Source organism: Crotalus tigris, unplaced genomic scaffold (assembly GCF_016545835.1).
Source record: "Crotalus tigris isolate CLP2741 ecotype Arizona unplaced genomic scaffold, ASM1654583v1 scf7180000024379.1109085, whole genome shotgun sequence".
NCBI classification, from domain to species: Eukaryota; Metazoa; Chordata; class Lepidosauria; order Squamata; family Viperidae; genus Crotalus; species Crotalus tigris.
The window spans coordinates 623480-648708 of record NW_024100549.1 but is presented as its reverse complement, the minus strand read 5'-3'; the positions used below and the strand labels follow the sequence as shown (position 1 = coordinate 648708).

Sequence of the window (25229 nt, the reverse complement as noted above, 5' to 3'; positions counted from 1 at the left end):
CAAAGATTTTATTCATCTTTCCACAAAAAAAAGCTATTCTAATTCTTCATATCATCTGCTGAAATGCAGTACAAATATCTACAGTACCATATGACTTTCTGGCAACGCGAGATCAGGTCACTGAAATTCAATAGCAAAATACCTCATTTAGGGCAGTAGCCTGGTTTTCACTGGGTAAAAGGTGAGCCTCGGTTGTTCTTTGGTTGAGCCTTTCTGAAGCAATATGTTTCCATTCCCACTCTTAAACCCTCCCCAAGGTAAAAATCAGGCTGAACATCTTCAGCCCACCTCTTCCAGTAATGCATCAGGTAGCCATTTTTACCAGCTGGTAGGCAGAAAAGCTAAGGTTCCTCCCCCTGGTTAAAAAAAAAAGATGTCCAGTTCTGATCTGCATCATTTAAACTCGATATATTGTACACCCTACCTTCTTTACATTGTGAAATATGGAATACAAATGGAGAAATACCACACAGTGCAAGAATAGCCAAACAGTTCCATGCCAAGTTTAAAAAAAAAATTACTATACTCCCATTCTCCAACAAGAATGCAATTCCCCACCCCTGCTAAGATAGCAAACACATGGTATGGCAAATATGTGAAGATTTACACATACACACTCTCTCTCTGTCTCTGACACCCCCACAAACACATTCTGTATTCGTAACTGTCATTTCCCAGGATCACATCATTACAAAACACAATGATTCATTAGAAAAAGTTAGCCAAAATTTGTGAAATGTGTAAAGTATTATGCAGCTAAGGCATTACAAAGCTGAAGCGTCATCACTGATGTGTGCAGTAACCAAATATGGACTGCAGTTACAGAGTTAAGAAAAATGAATTTGGGCAGTTATCATTAAATAGAGGAAAGGGAAATTTGCAGAGTATTCTTTATTAAGGTTCCAGTTCTATCTTCCTCCTCCCACTACTGTTTCATTTCCTTTTTAAAACAGAGGAAAATGAAACCTATTCCTCATTCAATACAGTCAGAAAGTTAACTTTGCACATTCTTCTATGTTTCAATCCAAAGCAATTCCAAAAAGGTAGGCCTGAAGAAAGGAAGTAAAAGAAAACCTAATTAGTTTTCCAGTTATTTTATTTTTTATTTAGTCATCATCAGTCTTCTACCTCTTCAAAACTCTGTTACCTAGAATAGAAATAATATCCTAGTCTTTATACAAACATTCTAATTCATACAGAAACAATTGTTCCAAATTACAACCCTTCTTAAACCCACTGTCTGGTTATTTAAGGTGCTTAGAAAAGGAAAAGAGAAAAAGAGATAAACCTTTAATCAAGAGGAGTTCAACATGAAAATATAAACATGAGACTGTTGAGCAGGGCTACCGACAGAGATTATGGAGTGTAGAAAAGACAGAGGGTGGAACAGAATGGAACAAATATTGTTTGGGTGTGGACAGGGAGTATCTACAAGTAATGAGTCACCCACAACAGGAAAAGTAGGATTATTTTAAAATGGCTGGCCTGGGATGTAAGGAATGTTTGTAAGTTAAAAAAAAGTGACAGGGTGGGAAATACCAAAGAGTTGGCAGAGAACCAAGAAAGCAACAACAGTGTCCTGAGGGAGGCCAGCTATCTGTGGGTCAACTGAGGATTTGGGAGCTAAAGCAAATTCCAGAGTTTGGCAGGCAACAATTAAATTGTAAGGAGGACACCCCTTCTCTGAAGATAGATTATCACAATAGCAGTGAGAATAAAAGAATAAAATAAGTCCCAAGGCAATGGAAAAGCTACATTGAATGTAGGCAACTATCCATCAGGAATGCAGCTCTTTCTGCATTCTATAAATCTGAATTCATCAAGAACTTTAGTTATTAGATGACCTTCCAACTTTCCAATTTTGCAATGCTATGATTAACAAACAAGACTGCAAAAGAGGCATCAAGAACACAAAATATATAAAATACAGTATTTTGAACAGAACATAAGAGCTACTTTGCAAGAATAGACCAAAGTTTCATCAAATCCATAATCCTGTTTTCCACAGTGGCTACGTTTGTTACACACAGCCTTGATTAACTGAACTATTAAAAGGTTAAATTCTATTTCCTGAATTCCCATAACATACACGGCAGAGTTCACACATTTAAATGTCATATGTACTCTGAATGCAGCCAGTAGTTTGTTAAAATGTTCTCATTAATCCTAAAGACCCTCTCTCATTAGTTGCATCCAAAAATTGACATTCAAGAGATGGACTACCTTTAAGAGTTTATCTTTTGAACTCCTTGATAAGGATAAACATGCTTATTCTGCATTAATTTGTCTAATTTCCTAGTAAAAATATGTACATTAGAAGCTGTTACATACATATTGTGATAGCAAATTATAAAAACCATTGTAAATGTGTTAAGAAAGGAAGTTTTTATTAAGGTAATCAATCAAAAGGAAAACCTAAAGCCTGAAAAAGGAAAGCAGAAAAAAAAACAGCACATTTTCAGAAACATACTGTACTAGCATGAAGAAAATTGGCAGCAATATAACTCAAGGACAACTCCAAATATATCTGGTTTAGAAGACAGTTGAGAACTTAGGTTATAAGGAGGTCAACCCAGGACGAGTGCCTGGGACAAAAAAGTCTAGGAGGATGAGAAAAGATGGTGTAGAGTAGATAGATGAAGACAAAATATTAAAGGTGAAGTTTTATAATTTTCTCCTTCGTCAGAAAGAAAAGGAACTAGAAGGGAGGGAACAAGGGTGCTAGCACCTCTCAATTTTTCTATCACAATGCAATCAGATCTCCCCCATTTCCTATGCCTTACATAATAGCCCCACAATGCACCCAACCAAAGGGTCCTTGCACAATAATGTACTCTATAATAAATGTTACTAAATTTCCCCAACACAAAAATACCCTTTTCATTTTCTGTTTAGCAGGAATTCAAAGGTAATTCTCACTAGCTCGGTTCCCTCCATATAATCTTAAATGAAAACCTGCTGAAGTGACGCCAAACAGCTGCCTGTCAATCCTCCCCAACTCAGTTTTATAATGTACTTCACTACAATGACAGCACATTATTTCGCTCTCCCTCCACAGAACATTCTTGTTCTTTCCATGAGGCTATCTTATAGCTGATTTCACTTCAGCTTCCAGTTCTCTCATACAAAAAACCTTGAGATTCCCACTCTTTACCTTTCCCAAACTTTTATCCCTATTTCTAATAACTCCCAGCAGACGTGCCATCCATGACACCGAATAACTGTACCCTGATTTTCCTTTGCATCCCCCCCCCCCCAGGTTAATTTTCTCCTCCAAATTCCTTTTTTACTTTGCTAGAATTATTCCCGCAGGGCTCCTCGCCTCTCAAAAAGGTACTTCTCATTTCCTACCGTGCCCATAAAAGTAACCCTCCTGGGACTCCCTGGTCCTTCGGAAGACCCCCATTCCCGTGACACCCCGATCTCCTTCATCTCCTCCCCACCGGGGCGCCCAAGGACGACTCTCTCCAGGCACACTCACATAAACAGGCAGGGGCCAGGGGTAGACGGCCGGCTCCGCTCCCACTGGCGACTTAAGCCTGAGCTCCAACCTCTCGCCCATGCTGGCGGCGGAAGAGAGCGAGCAGAGGAGAGTCTCAGTGAGAGGATAGGTCAGCTCGGGGCGGCCAAAGGGATCAAGTGGCGGCGGACCCGCACCATGCTAGACCAGCGGGCGGCGGAGAGGGAACCGGCGGCGGCGGCGGCGGAGGACCAGCCCGCGAGCGACTGGCCGCTCCTTCCCTTCACGCGCTCTCTCTTCTCTATTGTCGCTCGCGCCGGGCCGGGCTTTTCGTCAGCAATAGCAGCAGCAGCAGCGCCGCCGCCATTTTGGGCCGCCCCCGCCGGCGTCAAAGGCAGGGGCCGCCCAGTGGAGGTGGTGGTAATGATGAGGGCGATGACGGTAACAGCGAGAAGGGAGAGGGAGGGCAATTAAAAAAAACAAACTCCGCGCGGGCGGAGAACGCCAACCCAAAATGTATCAGTACAGCTTTTATTGCTCATCTTATGTCCTTCACTCCACCGCTGTTAAGGAAAATTATAGCTTCGCGTAGAGAAGCAGGGGGAAGGCAGCGTCGCGCGCAACGAGGGGCGGAGGGGAGGGAAAATAACAGATTGGCGCGCACGCGCTTGGGCTCCTTAAGGGTACGCACGCACGCACGCACGCAAGCCCCAGATGTAAGTGAATTATTCGAAAGAGAAGCCTAGGTGAAGGGGGAGAGGAGGGACGCGCGGCCTCCAACATAAAAGGAAGAACGCCCGCCTCCGTTCTAGCTCGTTTACTGTACCCCCTTCCCCCCCACACGCAGACACGCTCGCTCTCCCCCATCCAGCCTTTTTTTCCCCTATATATACTAAGAAGGAGGTTCGGTGAATTAAAAAAGAGCGCGAGTCTCGGAGTGATTTTTTTTAAAAAAAAAGCGGGACCGGATCTGTCCGCCTTGGCCAGAGCGCGTGCGCCTCCTTGTCCTCACTTGCCCTCAAGAGGAGGCCCCGGCTGCGGCGGGCGCTCGCTCACGCTTCCTCCGCCTCCTCGAGCGCCCAAGCCCCCCCCCCCACTGTCTCGGTGCGCGATCGCCGCCTCCTCACGAAGCTCTCCCCCCAACGCACGAAGCGCACGAAGAAAATGGTAATAGTCACGCCGAAATCTCAGTGAGCCCCATAATCGTTACAGTCGTGTTTTCAAAAAAAAAACACACACACACACACACACACACACACACACACACACACACACACACACACACAGACACACAGACAGACAGAGCGATTCCTCGGGCAATCCTACTCGCGCGGGAACTCACGACGCGCACGTCAGATTTTCCTCAGGTACGTATTTGACTTATAAATAGTAGACACACGCAATGCAGACTAAGTTCACACGTAGAAACGGGAGGTGGGGTGGGGGAGACATGGAAAAGATGGCAAGGCAAGCCTGGAAAGATTTGACTCCCTGCCTTAAAATTAAGCACAATCTACCTCTGAATGAAAGCGGCTGCTTTTCCAGATGGAGAGGTTTCGTGTTTTGGGCTTCTTTGGCTGGGTCTTGTCTCAAAATTGCCCTGTTGCTGTGAGGCTTCCCCCGCGCCGCCACAGAGATAATAATACACCATAATTAATGCTGTCGCAGTTCGGTGTTTATTCTGAGGGGTAGCAGGGACATAAGGACAATTGAGTCCCTTTCTTTGGCCCGGGAAGATGACCCACCATATATTACACGTATTTACAAATACCTAAAGGAGAACAAAAACAACACTAGTGAAGTCATGATGCAAGTCTTATTTCCGATGGAAATCTGCTTTCGACTTTTGAGGTTAAAATACCAAATAATTCTTCATATTTGCTGGCAGCTGCTGGGGACATTCTCAGAAAAGTCTAGATAATGCATACATTTGGAGGGAAAATACCAATTAAATTACCTCACAAGACTTGTGAGGATAAATGTTGAGCTTGGGAAGAGCAAAACATTTCTTGGAGACAAGGTGGGCTTGTAATTTTTTTTTTTTTAATTTTTTAATTTTTCCATTAAACTGCCCTCCCTAGAGGTGGACTGCATCTGAACATGGAATTTCCATCAAACTGAACCTGGAAATGCAAGCAATTGTCAAATCAGGCTAGAGGTCCATGTAGCCTCCAAAAGAAGATGAAAATAGCAAATCTTTTTTGTTTCCCCTAAGCAATTTATGTTAAAAAATGGACTTAATGAGAATACAGAAGCATTTCCTAGAAGTGGGTAGTTGGCTTCCCCCCCCCCCACCATTTTTAGTTATTTGAACTAGTGGTCATTGTTCCTTTTCTCTGCATCTCTATGTGAATTAATGTGACTATTCTGGAAGCAGAAAACTGTACATGTTGGAATAAAAAAGTATACTAAGAATCTAAAACAAGTACTATTCTGCAGTGTTTTTCACATTAGTAACAGTGGTACCCTATCTACTGTGTTCAAGAGACATAATTTCAGAACTAGGCACAGGATTGCAGCTTTCCATCTATCTGCCTCTTTTGTTTACTGCTTTCTGGTTAGTAAATTTGAGATTTCATGGCACATTGCAAAGGGAAATGGGGATGCTTGGAACGTGCAGGCAGATGCTCCCTGCAGCTGTTGGTACAGAACATTTGAAAGGAAATGTCATTGAGAAGCTGTTCAAACTGTGTCAGCGTTTCTTGCTGATAAGGAGTGAAGCATATCTGTTCAGTCCCTCTGTAGCATCTGCTCAAGGACAATTCCAAAGAGTGCTGTGTTCAAGATCACAACTATTTCTACACATGTATGTGAATTTAAATAAACCAACCTTTATTGTTGCATGTTTAAAGCTAAACAAAGGGTATGTGGCACTTGAACTTTTCAAGTTCATAGCAAAATTTATCAGTGCTCTCAAAATTCAAATGTAGTGGTTTACATTTCAAAGGTTTTCCACTTTTGCTTTTGAAACATCTAACAGGCAATAAATATTAACCTCTCTTTCCCATTCTCTCTACACTTTTTTATTCATGGCAATACTGTAGTTTAAATAGTTCTATGGCTATGTGAAGTTGTTTTACATCAGAGTTTAATATTACTGAAATTACATGTTTAACCTGCATTTCCTCCAAATCTCAAAGTAGTATACCAACTCCCATTCTTTTATCTTCAAAATATTTCTATGAGATAGAATAGTTTCAACAAAATTAAACTGTTTCAGGTTTAAATTTTGAAATTCACTGAATTAAGGAAACTATGGCTGCCCTCAACCCCAGATCCTTAGACTCCATTAATCCCCTTTGATAATAAAATTACTCTTAAGAGTTGGTTAACTTAGCTAAAGATATATATCATGTCTTTTACTAAGGAATCTTGGCTCAAGATAGTCTCCAAAATTGGTGCTCTCCACATGAAGCAGCTCCCATTACTTTCAGTCAGTATTACCTCTTAGCAGATTTCAAAGTGGCATAAAGGTTTTGTTCTCCACACTGTATAGCTTTACATACTTAAGAAGCAATTCTATTGAATGGTAGAATTGGCACTGTTTTAGTGTACCTTTACAGGTGTAAAGAAGAAATTAGGGTAATTCAGTAAATTATGGCTCAGTTAATCATGGTTACTGCATTATCCCCAAACTTATATAATGGGACTTATTGTAAGATTGGATTCAGACAATATATTTCATCAAAATTAAAAGATCATATTATGGCTTAATATGTTGTGTTACTCCACCATACCCCTTGCACTGTCCATATTATACAAAATACTGCCAATCCACATGTTTATTGCTTTTCTAATGTCAAAATTATACTTTAGAAGTATATCCATATCTAGAGCTTTTTTTCCTTTAATTCAATCATGTCCGATTCTCAGAGACTGCCTAGACAAGTCCCTGCAGCTTTCTTGGCAAGATTTTTCAGAAGTGGTTTGCCATCACCTCCTTCCTAGGATTGAAAGTGACTAGCCCAAGATTACTAGTTGGCTTTGTGCCTAAGGCGGAATTACAACTCAGTTTCTAGGCTGATGCCTTAACCACCACACCAAATTGGCTTTCTGTGGAACAGTGAAGTCAAAATCTGGAACAATCATCATTTGAGTGTAGGGAATCCAAAATCTGAAGAGTTCAAACATTAATCTTAAACTTTGGTTTCCGTAAATCCAAAATGATAACTAGCTCCTTCCCATTGTTAGGAATTCAGCACTAAACATAATTTGACTGCTGCAGCCAATCATTATTAAAAAATATATTCTGAGCTGCAAGACTTTGGCAGTGAATTCTTAATGAATAGACCTGGGGGTTTGGCGGGGACTTTTTCAGTCCAAATCTTTTTTCTTGATATTCAAAATAGGTCAATGGATTTTGGTATTTTCCCAGCATAGCTGAATGGCTAGAGCTAGTTTAACTAGGTATTTTTGTTGTGTACATCTAAGCGATAAGCTTTTTTTCAACAATCCATGGCTTAATTGTTTCATGAACCAAGCCAGTAGAACAATCTTTTCCAACATTGATGCTCCCCAGATGAGTGGTATCAATGACTTGAGAAATGTACTGAAACATTAAATTTAACAGATGACAGCACAGCCTAGTCCAGTGGTGGCGAACCTATGGCACGGGTGCCAGAGGCGGCACTCAGAGCACTCTCTGTGGGCACACACGCCGTCACCCCAGTCCTAGGTCTTCATCTGGGTTTTATAAAACCTTTTCGCTTTAGGCCTCCGCCGCTGTGTGCAAAAAAGGTTCAATCAATCACAATTGCAACTTCTCACGGAAAAAAAACATCTTGCAAAGTTGGGATTGATTGATTGAACTTTTTAGTCCCACCCAGTCTGCTGTTACCACCGCAGCCACGTCCACCCAATTGGCCACACCAGCCAATGGGCCACACCCACTCAGCATCCAACGATGCATAAATGGGTTTTGGGTTGCAGTTTGGGCACTCGGTCTCTAAAAGGTTCACCATCACTGGCCTAGTCTTTTACTTTCACTTAGGAAACAAAACAAAAATCAGATCCATAGGTTGGATTTGGAAATCTGGAATAGTAATAGTTACTCATGCTTCAGTCATCTCTTAGTTAGATTACTACAATTCTTTCAAAATGAGGTTGCCCTTGAAGATTGCTCAGAAGCTACAGCTGGCCCAGAATACAGCAACATAGCCAATGATGAGCAGATGTATCACTGTTGCTTTGTGAGCTGTACTTATTGCTAATTATTTCCAAGTGCAATTTTAGGTGCTGGTTATCACCTGTAAAGACTTTCATGGAATAAGCTAGGTTCTCTGAGGGTCCACCTAGCTTCAGTAATTTCTGCCTGCCCAGTAAGATCAGACAGAGTAATCACACTCCAGATTCCACCAATTAAAAAAATGTCTACATGACTTAGGGCAGGCATTTCAAACTCGCGATGTTATGTGACGTCGCATGACATATCGCAACTTTTTCCCCATCGCCCGCAATGGGGTGGGCGTGGTTTTGGCGTGACGCATCCAGCCCATGGGCCAGCAGTTTGACATGCCTGACTTAGGGAACACACCTTTTCATGACAGTTGCACTGTGGAACTGTGTCTCCACAGATCTGTTTGCTCCCACCCCACTGCTTTCTACAAGTCTTTGAATATCTGGATTTGCTCCCTATCTGGAGTTAGGATAACTGTCAATCCTCTATTAGTTTTTGGTTGATCTGTTTTGGATGTGCATATCTTCTTTCGTTTCCTATTTTGGAAATGCAAGCCACTCACAGTCTTTGGAAGTCGGGCAGCCTCTACATCCAATAAAATAAAATAAATTCTTGCAAAAAAGACAGTTGAAATAGTTGATTACAAACTGAATATGAGTCAGCAATCTGATATGGCTCCAAAAACAGCTATTGCAATTTTAGGCTATATCAGATGAAATATCATTTCCAAATAAAGGGATATAATAATTCCATTTCATTTTACTTTATTCAGACCTCCTCTCAAAAACTGTTCTGGACACTACACTTAAAGATGAATTAGAAATTAGAACAGTTTCAGGGAAGGGCAACAAAAATGAATGGGGTACTAGGAACTAAGGCCTACAAAAAGAAACAATTGGTAATATTTACATGACATTCCAATTTAGTAGTATAGGAAAAAGTTCTAAATATCAGAGTCGTTCTGACATAACTACTAGTAAAAGCAATTAGAGAGGTAGTGGGCCCCTCAACACTGGATATGTTCAAGTGAAGTGAAGTGATCTAGCTAACTGTCAGGAGTGTCTCATTTTGGGTTTCTACACTGAGCAGGGAGCTGGCCTCATTATTCTTTGAGTCTTATCAACTAGGAATCTTAAGATTGGCTATAGTGGCTGGGGAAATCTAACAGCTGAAGTCTGTTTTCTCAACAAGAGAACCCCGTTGAGAAAACACTATAGCAGAAATCCCCCTTAACTGAAGAAGCTTCTTGGATGAAAAGCAAAACGTTTTCAAAGGAAAAAACCAAGGAAGTCCCATTATATTTTGGAAAAAGCAGCTGTGGGACAACCATGATGTGAATGATTAAGATCTCCATAGACATTGTAGCAGAAAATAGCTTCCAATGTTCTGATGTTGTAGATGACTATAACAGGAGTCACCTTTCAAGATTAGTGAATTTCATGTTGGAAAACATGACACTCTCTGGAGCAGCTGGTTGCTGACTGAAGCTAGAAAGTTTTTTCTCCTTATTCTTTGTTCTCAGCTGTTCTGTATGCCTTTATCTGCTTCTTCACACATGTGGTGCAGAAGCATGTTCCAGTAGATATCTGCTTTGTATCATAAATGCTTTCATGATTTATCTTTGAGGAATTCATGCCAACAATCTTGTTTATTAAGCAGGCCTATTAGAGTCCCATCAATCTGACACACATTGCATTCACACAACTTGCTGAATTTGGTGTGTTTCAGTATATGGTATACTATATATTGTATATTTTGAAGTGGTATTGCTTTGTTTATTGTTCCTTGGAACATTGTGCAGATCTTGCCATTGAGGTTTGTAAGTAATTATTTAAGGCTTTGCCATACTCTAAAATCCAGCCAACTATGTTTATTCAATAAACCATGGTTAAACATATTGGTGCAATTCATAGACAAAGAACTGCAAGAAGGTAATTCTTTCCCTTGGTTAAAAAAGCTAATCAAAATAGTCATCTTTGATTAGTTTTACAATTAGTACACAATTGGAAGCATGAATTTGTGCAGCTATGATAGGATACATAGGTTCTACCAGCACCAGACCAACCCTTGGTTTTAATCATATACTTCAAGAACTTCCAAGTTAGCTCCTCTCAGTTCTGAGCTGGGAAACTTCACTGATACTATTTCTACAGATAGTTTAACTATTAAAAGCTCAAGAGCGGTACCAGGGAGAAAATATGGCTATCCTGCATCTCTTCTTCTTGTCTCTTTCTTAGCTTTCAAGATTATGAATTCTCAACTTCCCGCTCTGGAATGTGAAGGAAAATACAGGCCAAAAGGTTTTTGTTGTATTGTTTTCATATTCTACAAGGACAAATCACACAATTAGAAAGAAAAATATTGATCAAAACTAGAAACACTTCTATTTCTTGAACAAGAGCCAGAATTTGGAGACGAGAACATTTTCTTCTCCCTAAACTCTAAACATCATCCATTTTAGAAAATTCTGCCTGGTTGAATTTAGAGGACATACTTGAAACCAGGATATTACTACCCCCATGAAATTTTGTACTGTAGCAAGAAATCTGACAGCAGTGACGGAGGAAAAGAAGTATAACCATCTCCATCAACTGGGGAGCAGCCAGTGTGATGTAGTGGTTACAGTATTAGACCAAGAGCTGATTGATGCTGGTTCTAGGTACTCTCAGCCACAGAAGCTCCCTAGGTTTGTTGTTGTTAATTGCGAAGTCGTGTCCGACCCATCGCGACCCCATGGACAACGTTCCTCCAGGTCTTCCTGTCCTCTACCATCTTCTGGAGTCCATTCAAATTCACACCTGCTTCAGTGACTCCATCCAGCCATCTCATTCTCTGTCGTCCCCTTCTTCTATTGCCCTCAATCTTTCCCAGCATTAGGCTCTTCTCCAGTGAGTCCTTCCTTCTCATTAGGTGGCCAAAGTACTTGAGTTTCAACTTCAGGATCTGGCCTTCTAAAGAGCAGTCGGGGTTGATCTCTTCTAGGACTGACCGGTTTGAACGCCTTGCAGTCCAAGGGACTCGCAGGAGTCTTCTCCAGCACCATAGTTCAAAGGCCTCAATTCTTTGGCGCTCAGCCTTTCTTATGGTCCAACTTTCACAGCCATACATTGCAACTGGGAAAACCATGGCCTGGACTATACGCACTTTTGTTGGCAGGGTGATGTCTCTGCTTTTTAGAATGCTGTCTAGATTTGCCATAGCTTTCCTCCCCAGGAGCAAGCGTCTTTTAATTTCTTGGCTGCAGTCCCCATCTGAGGTGATCTTTGAGCCCAGAAAAATAAAATCTGTCACTACCTCCATTTCTTCCCCATCTATTTGCCAGGAATTGAGAGGGCCGGATGCCATGATTTTGGTTTTCTTAATGTTGAGTTTCAAGCCAACTTTTGCACTCTCCTTCTTCACCCGCATCAAGAGGCTCTTTAGTTCCTCTTCACTTTCTGCCATTAGAGTGGTATCATCTGCATATCTTAGGTTGTTGATATTTCTCCCGGCAATCTTAATTCCAACTTTTGATTCATCTAGCCCTGCCTTTCTCATGATGTGCTCTGCATATAAGTTAAATAGGCAGGGCGACAGTATACAGCCTTGCCGGACTCCTTTTCCAATTTTGAACCAATCAGTGGTTCCGTGTTCGGTTCTCACTGTTGCTTCTTGACCCGCATATAGGTTTCTCAAGAGACAAATGAGATATATGGTGTCTTATAGACAGTTACTTAAATGGGATGGACAAAACTGGCAATTAAAATCACGGGAAGAATTAGCACAAGAAAATTTTATTTATTCTTGGTTCCAATATAGGCAACTACTAGATAGATGGAAGATGGATTGTAAGGTGGGTTTTCTTAGAGAAGATGAAAATCTTATTAAGAAACTGAAGGATCAAAAACAAACCCACATTAAGAGAATTTATGGGGTTTTAGTTGAATTGGACTCAGAAACGGAACTAATTAAAGATTGTATGATTAGATGGGCGCAGAACTTTGGTGAGCCAGTTTCATTGGACACCTGGGAAACTATTTGGGTGAGAAATGTCAAATTTACTCAAGCACAGAATTTAAGGGAGAATTTTTATAAAATGTTTTATAGATGGCACCTTGATCCACAAAAAATGTCTTACATGTACCCTGACGTGCAACCTAAATGCTGGAGATGTGGTTATAAGGAGGCTTCCTATTATCATATTTGGTGGTCATGCAGAGAGATAAAAGCATTTTGGATCAAAATATGGTGGAATATCCAGAGAATTTTTAGAAGGAGGGTAAAATTTACTCCGCAATTATTTTTGTTAGGTATTGGTACAGATTGTGATACAAAGGAGGTTGTATTGATGTTAAATTTGATCACAGCCGCGAGGCTGTTAGTTGGACAATATTGGAAGAAGGAATCTTTGCCTACATTGCAGGAATGGTTTTTTAAAGTAGCTTATCTGGCGGAAATGGCAAAGATTTCGGCTTTCTTAAAGCAACAAACGCAAGAGAAGTTTTTTGCTATCTGGGACAAATGGATAAAATTTATACAATTTAGATTGGGTATACAAAAATATCATATAGCTTTTTCATAAGTTTTATTTTTATATATATTATAGATATCTTTTTTATATATATAAACATAAAGTTTTTAATTTAATTTTTATTTTTTTTTATTTCTTAAGCCTATATTCTGCTCTGGGAAGCTCAGGGGGGGGGAAGGGAGGGTTTTTGGGAGGGGTGTGGGGTGGGGGTTTTTTTTTTTTATATATATATGTATTGTTTAATTTTTTTTTCTTTTGTATATGTTGTTTTTTGTTCTGTATTGTTCTTGTTCTTCTTGTAAAATTTATAAAACTTTTAATAAAAAAAAAAAAAAAAAGAGACAAATGAGATGGTCTGGTACTCCCATCTCTTTAAGAACTTGCCACAATTTGTTGTGATCCACACAATCAAAGGCTTTTGCATAGTCAATGAAGCAGAAGTAGATGTTTTTCTGGAACTCCCTAGCTTTCTCCATGATCCAGCGTATGTTGGCAATTTGATCTCTAGTTCCTCTGCCTCTTCGAAATCCTGCCTGTACTTCTGGTAGTTCTCGATCCACATACTGCTGGAGTCTAGCTTGTAGGATTTTAAGCATAACTTTACTAGCATGTGAGATGAGTGCAATGGTGCGATAGTTTGAACCTCCCTAGGTTATTTTGAACCAATTCTCACAAGATTGTTGCTGGGGAAAAATAGAAGTAGGGAGCACTATTTCTCTTGTTTTTGAGATCCTAAATGAAAGCTGGAATACAGGTAGCCCTTCGCTTATAATGGCAATTGGGATCATTGGCCATTACTAAGCAATGTGCTCAAAAAGCATATGTTACATGACCCCGCTGCTTAGCAACAGCAGTTCTAATAATCTCAGTTGCCATCATTAAGGATCACATGTGACCATAACTTCCAACCAGCTTCCCCATTGTTCTTGCTTCTGAAAATTTGGTCATCCATTCCGTTCTTCACCTCCCAGCTAGACTACTGCTATGCATTCTACATGGGGCCTTTGAAGAGTTTCAAAAAATTTCAGCTGATGCAAAATGTGGTGGCACACGCAATTACTGTATATAGCAGAACACACGTTACACTTTCGCTTTGAGAGCTGCATTGGTTTCCAGTTTGTTTCCAGGTCCAATCCAAGGAGCTGGTGTTGATCTTCAAAATCATCACAGCACGGGACCAGATTACTTGAGGGACTGCCTCTTCCAGCTAGATCCAGCAGAGAAAGCTCTGGGTTCTGTAAGCTAGGGAACTGCATTTGACAAGCTCTAGGCAGCATGCCTTTTCTGAAGTGACCCCCACATTGTGCAATCTTCTTCCCCCTGAAATGAGATTGGCCTGCCCTAATCACTTCTGACGATCCCTTAAAACCTGGTTATGCCAGCAAGCCTGGGGACCCCAGAGGACAGGTAAATTTATTAACATCGATTTCTATTTCCTTGTTTGTTCTGTTTTTTATATTTTTAAATGTTTTTATAATTAGTAAATAAATACATTTATATATTTCTCCACTGTTTTAGTTTTATTATTCATCACCCAGAGTCACTTTTGGTGAGATTGGTAGTTACATAAATTAGATCAGATCACAATCATATGACCATGGCTCACTGCAATGTTAAGCATGTTTTGTAATTTTGTATTAATTCAACTAACCGTTTTATAATAAATGAAAAGAACAGTCTCTTTTCCACAGGTCTGTCTACCCAGACAACAATGCAATAATCCAAAATACTGCTTTTAAAGACAGGTTTCCATGGGTTTGTGTTGTACTGCCCTCAGCTGGAACAAATAAGCAAAACTATATTGGCATCATATTTAACTGCCATTTCCAGCTTAGTGCCCTCTAGATGTGCTGGGGAGGAAGGAAGTTGCATTTCAAAAGATGCAGGAGCTGGGAAAGGCCAGGATATTGTACTGAAGCGTACAATTCTAATTACTTTCCTAAAGTGCACTTGACTGTTTCAGAAGCATATCATGTTTACTGGTTTTAATTATTTTTAACTAAATAATCTATCCTGCATATTTTTAATTGAATCAATCTATAAATAAGGGGGATATAGGAAAAAGTAATACAAGTATGTTAACACAAATGCTAAAATTGTGTATTTACTGAAAAGCTATACCTGTTCAACAGAAATGTACACAGAAGAGCTGCCTAAGTCTGTGCTTGGTTCTGATTTATCATATTGTGTAGAATAGCCATTAAATTCTAGATACGATGGCTTATAATTTAGCGTAACAGGCAACTTGTCCCTATTAAATCAATCCAAGGTATAGGACATTTGAATCAAATTACAGAAGTGATATATACTTATTCTTTGGGAGCTTTTGTCCTAAACACAACTACCATAAAAATAATTCCATTGAATACAAAAGGGATGTTGAGAAATTTGGATTAAACTCAGTTGAAAATGTGGCTGTTACTTTCTATGACACGACCCTTCCCAACTGGAAACTGTATTTTGAGTCAATAGAATTGTAATGTAGAGGGAAAGAAAAAAACAACAACAAAATCCACACTGTCAGAGGTTCCACTGAAATTAAATCTGGATTACAGACTATAGACAAGTCCCATGAAGCCATGTACTAGTACTGGTATCTTGATCTCTGAACAGTATTGCTGCAGCCACTCTCTTAAAACTACAGCCATCCACCATTTTAAAGCAAGTTTGCTCAATTCAGAAATGTCTATATTGGTCTGGACTGAAAAATCCCTGAAGCCTCAGAAAAGGAGAATTCAAAATGAAATTATCCAGCATTATGGTATAGCTAGTAACTGAGAAAAATTTGGTGCTATGCCTACTTTTTAAGAGACTAGCTGTCATTGAGATAGAATAGTGGAACCACGATATGCTGTATTTTGGTTTAGCTCAGATTTTTTTTTTAGTTTGAATTAGAGCAACAGCAGAGTAGGAGAAAGCCCTGGTTCTAAGAGAAAAGTTTTTAAGACTGATGCAAACTAATCCAGTATATCTATGTAAGTTTTAGAAGTGCCCGCTTCAATGGGTTTGCAGTCCAAAATAGATATGCCCCATTTACCAGATTTGTAAACCAACTAGAATTGAAATGAGAAAGTCTCTTTATCCTTGCTGATAACTACCTTCAGCAAATGTTTACTTTTCCTGAAATATAACCAACTAATAATATTTCACTTTTAAGAATTGGTATTATGCTTTTTTTCTCCATTTACATTATTAGTAAAACTGCAGAGTGAGAGTGTTATTTTAAAGTAAGTGAAACAATTAAAATGTTTGAAATGCAGGATATATTAAAATGTAATTACAATAATTTATAATCTCACTTTTTCACTAGGTAAAACAATTGAAACCAATCTGAATTCAGAAAAACATAAAATGCATAAAAGAATCATTAAAGCAGTACTCTAAAACTAAAGGAAAACAAACACAAACAAAACAGTAATAGCAGTAGGTCCAAGAACACAAAATATCCAACCTTGTTCTAGCTAAGTTATGTGATGTAGAACCCCAGCATATGAAGCCAATTTATAATTCAGTGTCAGAAACTAGGGGGTTAACTGTGCTTGCTGAGGTTAACACAATCAAGCTTCTAATTTTAATGTTGTTTTCTAGATTCACGGTAGCAAAATATTCCAAAATCACTGTAGAGAATAAAAGCAAATACGGGCTTCAGCTCTAACGATCATCTAGATTTCTTGTTCCTATCCTAGAAACCCAGAAAGTTAAGCTGATTAAACTGCTTGGCATTAAACCATGAAACTAATCACGGGGATTGATTTCATACAACATGCTAGACTGCGAGCGGTTCAGTACTATGCGGAAGTCAGGCAACTACTGCGGGATATCCATGTCATATGGTATTGCAGTCATATGGTATTAAAAATATTGAAAATGTTTAAGAGGTTTTTAGCGTGCTTCTCCAGCCATTGTTCTCGCATCTAAGTGTAGGAGAATAAGAAGCCAGCTCAGTTGACGCGTGGACTGAAACGGCCAAATGAGCAAAGTTAGTGATAGAGACGGAGGAAGCAAAGGAGAGAACGGCAGGCGGATGTGACGCATTCACTATCATTAACTTACTCTATGGAACAACCATAGATTTCAGACAGTTCCTAGTATAGTTCATTAAACCTGAACGCCGCGTCTTCACAAGACGGTCGTGATGCTGGGACTGGAGGCTGGCCGGGAGGATAGGAGGTGTGGCCTGCGTCCACTCAGCTGACTGTCCGCCAGTTTGTCCGCCGCTCCGGCGTTTACCTCAGGAAAGCGCCGGTGGGGCGGGAGGCGAGAAAAAGGAAAGGGGGAGCAGGTGGGCAACCAGGACGCTCTTTCAAGCACGCGGGATGTGATCCGCCGCCGACCTCCCTTTTTCTGCCTGATTCCTGACTCCTGTGGCGCGTCTTCATTTCTAGGCGGAACGCTGCCTTCTTTTCCATTTAGTTTGGCTTCTCCCGCTACTCTCCACCATGGCGTTGAAGATGGTGAAGGGGAGCATCGACCGCATGTTTGACAAGAACCTGCAGGACCTGGTGCGGGGCATCCGCAACCATAAGGAGGATGAGGTGAGAAGGAGGAGGCTGGCAGCCTACGGGGGAGGGGGGAGGCGACGTGAAGGATGGGCTAGGCCATAATGTCGGTGATAGCGCATCCCTCTCCAGCATCTGTCAGATTTTTAAGTCACAAGTTCCCCCAACCTGGTGATTCAGACGTGTTAAGACTGTCGGTCCCTCAGCCCCAGCCAGTAGTTGCATGCCAGCTGGATGTCATGCAAATTGAAGCCCGAGGCTTCTGCAAGGAGCCAAATTAAGGACAAGGCTGATTTAAGCATTGGTGGGAGCATTTGTTGCTGTTCCTCCTATCCATGTATACACTGCCTTCTCCTCTCCCTTCCTTTTGTTTTTGTTTTTTGCATATGGAATTCGTTCCCTTTGTTTCCCTCGGGGAACACCAAATGTGGGGAGTGGCTCAACCAGAGAATTTGCTCTCTCTAAATCTGTTTTGTCCCTTAGGATAAAAGGAGATGATTTCTTCTTCCTTTTTTTTTTTTTTTTTTAAACATCTTAGGTTTTTCTGACCTTCCATCTTTGTTTCTAATTTTAGTAGTTCTGTTAAGGAAGGAAAGAGAAGAGTTGTGCAAGATTTCTTCATTAGTATAATAGTGAAAGAAGGTCTCCCTTTGGGCCTTGTGCTTGAATTTTGTTATTCCTCTCCCTTTGATTCCGATAAATGTATTTTTTACATTAAAACCCTGGAACAGGAACTGTGCTGTATTATTGATTTTTGCAGTCCTTTTTAGGATCCTTTCTGATAAAAGAAAGGTGTTGTTGTTGTAAAGGTAAAATATGCTTAATGATAAATAGTGGTCTTACATTTTCAACTTATTGACATTATTCAGTTTCCATAACTGTAGCTTTGCAAGGTAAGTTGGTAATATTGTCACTATGTGAACTTTCTGTTAAAAACCTTTCATTTGGGCCAATCACAGTCTCTCAGCCCAGCCTACTCAAGCATGGTTGTTGTGGGTATAAAGGTGAAAGACAGAGTCTTGTGATTCTGAAAGGGAATGGGAGATAAATTTTAAAAATAAAGTTGTAATTTTTTAAAGGCCATCCATTGTAACTAGAAAGATAAATGTGGACAGAGGCTTTCTGGGTTGCTTAGGTGCTTAGGTTGATTTGTATCAAATTGCATAGTAGTTACATATTGAAATACCAAATAGAATTTTATCTGTGGGATCTATTAAAGATGAGGTACCTCAATCTCCTCTCTACCAGCACAAATACCAAGCCAAGTTGTTTTACCACAAGCTCTCACTAGACTAATACGTTTTGTGGTCTTATAGTTGTATAAACCCCTGCCTTCAGTAACAAAAGTCAGCAAAATACATTGACCAAAGAATCGGGAGACCTTTATCACTGATATATAATTTGTTTACTTCTCATTTAGTCAGTAAAATAGACCAGTGCTGCAAACTACTTCCACAAAGAACTGAAAGTGGCATACATAGCACTTCTTCAATTTTCCTCACAATAGTTCCTCTGTGGGATAAGGGTGGACTTGAACTTTGATCTCCCTAGTTCAAAATACTTTACCACATCATTCTAACATTCAGGAATAAATATCTTTATTCTGCTTGTGTTTGAATGTACCATTGTATTATTTATTTTGTCTTTCAACAGTCCTGTAACAGGTAACTATTTCCTCAACTTACTCAAGATCGTGAGTTGAATTCTTGCAAATGAATTCAAACTATAGATTTTAAAGTTCCCCAAGAACGTTGCCAGTATCTAATAGTCATAACACATTCCTATTAATGCAACTATTTTACATATATGCTTTTAAAGATAAGTAACCATTGTAAATACATGTGTGATCAGATTAAATGAGTATGGCTGTGTTTGCATGCCACAGCTACTATGAACTAGCCAGCCACATTTTAGCCTGTTGTGTTGAATAAACCCATCCTCTGTGGCTAATTTGTGGTTCAGTATATTGTATGAACTCATAAAATTATCTAAACTGTGATTTAATTCATTATAAACATGCTATGCAAATACAGCCATTGATTGAAGTGTGGGGGCTGGAGGCTGGGAGAAGTAGCTTTTCTAATGCAGCCTGTTAAGTTTGCAGTAAAGCTACCCAATCAACAAAGGTGGTTCATTGCTGAATTTCCTGTATTGAGGACAGTGAGGAAGGGAGCTATCTTATCTTCATGCCCAATATTTGGGGGGGAGGGGTCTTCTTGGAAATATGAATCCATTTGATCACTGTAGCTAACTAACATGTAGCAACAATCTTCTGTCCTCACATAGCCGCAATTATACACTTTTAACCACCACCTCGAGATAATACTGGAATAACGTTTTTTACTTGTTCCTCAAGATAAAGACTGAAACCATTTGTTGAATGTGCTAAAACAGGTATCAAACTGGCAGCCTGCCAGATGCGTCACGCACAGGCCATGCCCATCCCTGGCTCTGCAAAGGCAAAAAATGTCAGAATACGTCACGTGACGCGATTGAGTTTGACACCTATATGCTAAAAGAAGAGTGTAGCCAAACATGACTAGTGGTTGCTATATGGCCTGCAAAACTGTCCTTTGCAGCCCCTGTATGTTACTTCAGTCAAAATTATTACAATTTCACACTATGACTTTCTGCCTTCACAGAATGGCTTTCTATTCTTTCATGATAGAAAATATAGAAAAATTGTACTGTAAGCTACATTGTAGGCCAAAATTAAAGAAATCCTCTAACATGGGAGGCAGGGAAGAATGACTCCACTGTTACATGTCCTCTTTATTTCATCATCCCACTCATTGTGGTTTTAATGCTTCCCAAAACTGTTAAGTGCAGCCCTGGCCACCAAATGGCCACTCAATCTATTTTATGTCTCGTACTGAATTTAAAATGGTTAAGCAAGCCACGGTTTAGTGTGAAACAGGTTCCTATTTCAGGACTCCGGTACAATTAAGGAAAGTGTAGTTTATGTTTTGATTTTAAAACATTTCCCTGAAAATCCCATCTTTTTTTTTTTTTTTGCTAGTATCCAGTATTTGTTAGATTTATATTCTTTAACAAAGCTATCTCATATTTTTTTTTTGCAAAGCTTGCATCCTTGAAATTTTTTTTCTATGTATCTATTACACAAAAGACATTTAAGGAATGTAGCGCTTACTACATTGTATTGGTTTCCCGGCTACCCTTGGGTGAGAAACTATTTGTACTTTGTTTTTTAATGGCTCCTGATATGCCTATCCCCTAAAAAGAGGAAATGTCTGAATCTTATATCCTTTACAACATAAACACTTAGGCTTCTGATGCAATTAATAAATAATTTTTCATAATTAGCCAAGCTTTCCTGTGTTCATCTACCTTTCTCTTATTTACCACAAGCATGTGAAAAAATTAAATTTAAATTTATGTATGAATTCCAAACTACAGAAGTTATAGTTGTATGTTGTGGTCATTAATTGAGTCATCATGTGATTGCACCCAATTTTATGCCCTTTTGTGCAGCAATTATAAAATGAACCCATTTTAGCCAATGGATTTTTTTTTTGCCAGAAATCAGAAGTAAATGCAAAAAATTGTAGTCATATGACCATTTGCTAAATGCCCAACATGTGATCACGTGACTGCAGGCAGCATGGCTGTAGGAACTTTGAAACTTGGTCATACGTAACTTTGAGTCATATCTTTGAGTGGTCATTTAGCGACCAGTCATAAGTCAAGGATTACTGTATCATTACTCTTAACCTTGGCTAGTTTATGTTAGCTTTCCACGTTAGCATTTGAAGTTTTGGATTATGTGCCATTAAGTCACTGTCAACTGCTAGTAACCACATACATTTTCTCCATTATGAGGTGGCTTTCAGATCCTTTAACTTCTAATATTTAAATATAGTTTATTTTTTTCAAACAAATTGCGCATCTGTTTATTTTAATAAGCAAAACTGTGTAGTTTATTGTACCCATAAATTAAACTGTGTTTAAGGAAAAATGCATTTCTTAGTTTTTTGTTATCTTATTTACAACCATGTTGTTTGAACTTAAAAGACTAGTATATGCCTCAGTGGCAATTAGTAATGAATAAGACTTCAATATATGAGTTGTAAAGCAGACGTACTATGGAGCAGCATCTCTGCTACTGTTAAGCTTTTTGCTTTTTTACCTCTTATATGGTTACACAATCGTATTTTTTAAAATAAAAGTCTTGTGAAGGATTGATCTAACCATATCCCACTCAAACTACTTTTTAAAAAAATTCAGTTAGAACAGTGGTTCTCAACCTTTTTAATGCCGCGACCCCCAACCGGTCGTAAGTCGAGGACTACCCAACCGGTCGTAAGTCGAGGACTTTCCCTGCCTGGGAGCACCGCGTATGCGTGGTGCCGCCCCCTGCGCCAGCCGAGGCGTAGCTGGCAAGCGGCAGAGACGGCGCAGGGCGACCACCGGCTGGGCCACCAGCTGGCCCAGCCCAAGGGAGGTAAGGCACCCGCCGGGCCCCACACGTGCCAGCAACCCTCCCTGCGCCCACCGGCCTCCCACCTCCCACCCCTGGCCCTCTTTTATGTACATTTTTAGTAGTTGCTCAGCAGGGAGGGGTGGAAACTTCCAGACAGCTCGCTTTCGCTGCAGACAACTTGCAGCACCGTTTGCAGAATGGGACTTTTGGCAGGCTCAGTAGGGCAGAGACAGCTTGGACAATTCCTATTGGCTTTTGAAAGCCAATAGAATTAGACTCTATTCAAAAGAGTCTATTCTATTGGCTTTCAAAAGCCAATAGAATAAAAGGGAGCAGCATAGCTAAGGAAAAGGGGGAAAAAATGGCGGACTGCGTTGTTTGGCGATCCTCGTGAAATGGTCGTTCGACCCCAAATGGGGTCGCGACCCACAGGTTGAGAACTGCTGAGTTAGAAAATCATACCACAAATCACTACAGGTAGTCCTCGAGTTACAACAGTTCATTTAGGAAAAGTTGAAAGTTACAATACTGAAAAAAAGTGACCATATTTACAACCTTTGCAGCATCCCCATGGTCACATGAATAAAATTCAGATGCTTAGCAACTGATTCATATTTATGATAGTTGCAGTGTCCCGGGGTCATGTGACCGCCTTTTGTGTCCTGACAAGCCAATCAATGGGAAAGCCAGATTTACTTAACAACCATGTTTCTAATGTAACGACTGCAATTATTCATTTAACAACTGTGGCAAGAAAGGTCATAAAATGGGGCAAAATTCACTTAGAAATGTTTTGTTTAGCAACAGAAATGTTGGGCTCGATTGTGGTTGTAAGCCGAGGTCTACCTGTATAAAGAAAGTATTGGCTATATGAGAGAGGGCTTGGCTTTTGATGTCTATCTGTCTGTCTTGTAGTTTGTGGGTAAGTAGTTTACCCATAGTAAACTATTGAATTTACCCATACCACCACATATAAATGTGAATTTTCATGTATTGAGGGAAGTCTTGCTTTGGAGCATTGAAAATGGTTTTTATGCTGGTTGTATGATTCTTTTATGTTTTATTGCGTCCTTCTGATCCAGCTTTGTTGTAAATTTTTATTTATTTATTTATTTTTATTATTACATTTGCCCCCCCCTCCGGTGACTTGCAACAGCAAACATCAAATTATAAAAAATGTAAATATAACAATTGAAAAACAATGAAATAATAAAAATAAATAATGAAGTACCGGACCGCACAGTTGGAGGTGAGCGGCGGATCAATGAAACCAAAATCATCTCTTCTGTGCAAAGTAAACATAGATATATTATGATCAGTTTAATTGTTAATAATTGTAGAAGTAATTCAGAAATAAAAGAAAATCCATTTGGGCCATTAATGTGCAATACTTATTTATGTCTTTCCCGAACTGGTATTAAAACTGGATTACAACCTCTGGCATTATCATAATGACATATAACCAATAGGCTTTAGATTAGATTCAGTGAAATTATTTCTGAGTAAATGTGTTTGAGCAAGCAATGTTTTTCTATTTAAGACTTTTTTTAGTTTACAGTAAAGTTTTATTTATTTTTTATTTATTAAATTTATATGCCACCCATCTCACTATCACAGCGACTCTTTCTGTAAAGTTCAATTTAGCAGGCTCCTTTCACCATGTTGGATATTTACTGGTAGTGATTTATGGTTGTGTAAGATTTGCAGAAATTTTTAGACAGAAATCTTTTTTCTATGGCATTGTCATATGGCTCCATATTTACCACATGAGACATTTTCAAAAATGTGACACTACAGACTTACATGTTTCATTTGGGATTAGAATGAAATGGTAGACATATATACAAGATTCACTGCTAGATTGGGAATTGCCATTGAAAATTTGGGAGAGAAAGTGATGCACAGAGAGCTTTTAACAACTCGAAGTATGACATTGCATGTTTCATGGTGCGACATCAGCCATCTATTTCCTGTCATGTGCTTTTATATTTATAGCTTGATTCTTTGAAGGAGACAGTTGTTACTAGGCTATCCCCATATTGAAACAGTTAGAAAGAGCTTATTAGCAGCTTCCATATGCAGATAAAGTTATGACATCCAGAACAGCAAGTTGCTCATTTTCTGATCCCGCAAATATGCCATGGAGTAAAAAGGAGGACTACCTTAATACATAGCCTTAGGATTTTAAATGTTAAATAAATTAAAATAAATCAATAAATTAAAAGCTCCTTTAAGTCAAAGTTGCTTATGGATGAAGACTTACATTTCACATTTGATTGACAACTAAAAGTGGCTGTTCAATTTCCTCTTGGAAATATAAAAGAATTTACCAACTCCAAAAGTGGGAATTCTGTGAAGATTCAACACATTAAAAAAAATAACATCTTTCATTTTTAATGCCCTAAGTCTTATGACTACGTAGGCTTGATACTTTAGACTGAATGACCCCAAAAATATATTAAAATGTGAGCCCTTTGAGGAAGGCCAAGTCAGGGTTAAGTCTGAAACTCTATTGATATATGATATATTCATAACTGAATATTGAAAGTCTGACTGAAAGTCATAACTGAATATTGAAAGTCTCTTCCCTGACTCCTTTTTATACTAGTCAATTAGGAAGGAGACAGTTTGAGCTCCTTAAGTTTTTTCTGTTTCCTAGGCTTAATGCATATTTTTCCAGTTGTGGTCTCTACAATCAGCATGAAGACATTCTGCATAAGGTAATATCTTCATGATGATTCAATTCTCACGTGGCTCTTAGACTCCAGAAATATTACTGCTGTTGGATGCCATTGTGTATGTATATGATGTGACCAACTTGTCAGAATGGTGTCACAAAAAGAAATAAGAATTGAACGTGCTTTAAAATTTACTCAGAAATAGTGCTTTGGACCTCATATAAGTGTAAGAGCCTCCTGCTATTCATTAAAGTAAGTTGACTTTTTGACAGTGGCTTCTCTAAAAACCTGGGGGAAAAACTAAACTTTGGAGTATGCGTCCAATGCTTAAAAAAGTATGTTACAATTACAAAATCCATTCTTCAAAGCAAGATCATTCTTCAAAAATATATGAAGCCATAAGGCACGCATGAGAAATGAGAATTTTAATTCTTTTGTTTTGCTTGATGTTTCAAGAAAATTGAC

General features: G+C 39.3%; 2 protein-coding genes across 10 annotated transcripts in view; one reads left to right on the top strand and one right to left on the bottom strand.

Annotated features, from left to right (window-relative positions):
* Positions 1-5546, bottom strand: part of DOT1L (DOT1 like histone lysine methyltransferase) — an 86374-nt gene extending 80828 nt beyond the window's left edge. For 4 of the 8 annotated variants that reach the window (XM_039328506.1, XM_039328502.1, XM_039328504.1 and 1 more), the window contains exon 1: positions 3482-4302. Coding sequence is in view for 6 of the 8 variants with exons in the window: in XM_039328502.1 (XP_039184436.1) it covers positions 3482-3562 (81 nt within the window). In the remaining 2 variants the exon portion in view is untranslated. Of the gene's footprint in view, positions 1-3481; positions 4304-4977 lie in introns of those variants that run through there. The other 4 variants (XM_039328509.1, XM_039328508.1, XM_039328507.1 and 1 more) reach the window with 3 other exon arrangements.
* Positions 5547-17271: 11725 nt separating this feature from the next.
* Positions 17272-25229, top strand: part of AP3D1 (adaptor related protein complex 3 subunit delta 1) — a 57463-nt gene continuing 49505 nt past the window's right edge. Inside the window, exon 1 of one of the 2 annotated variants that reach the window (XM_039328466.1) lies at positions 17272-17681. In XM_039328466.1, coding sequence (XP_039184400.1) covers positions 17586-17681 — 96 coding nt within the window. In that variant the 5' untranslated portion in view covers positions 17272-17585. The remainder of the gene's footprint in view (positions 17682-25229) is intronic. The other variant, XM_039328464.1, reaches the window with a different exon arrangement.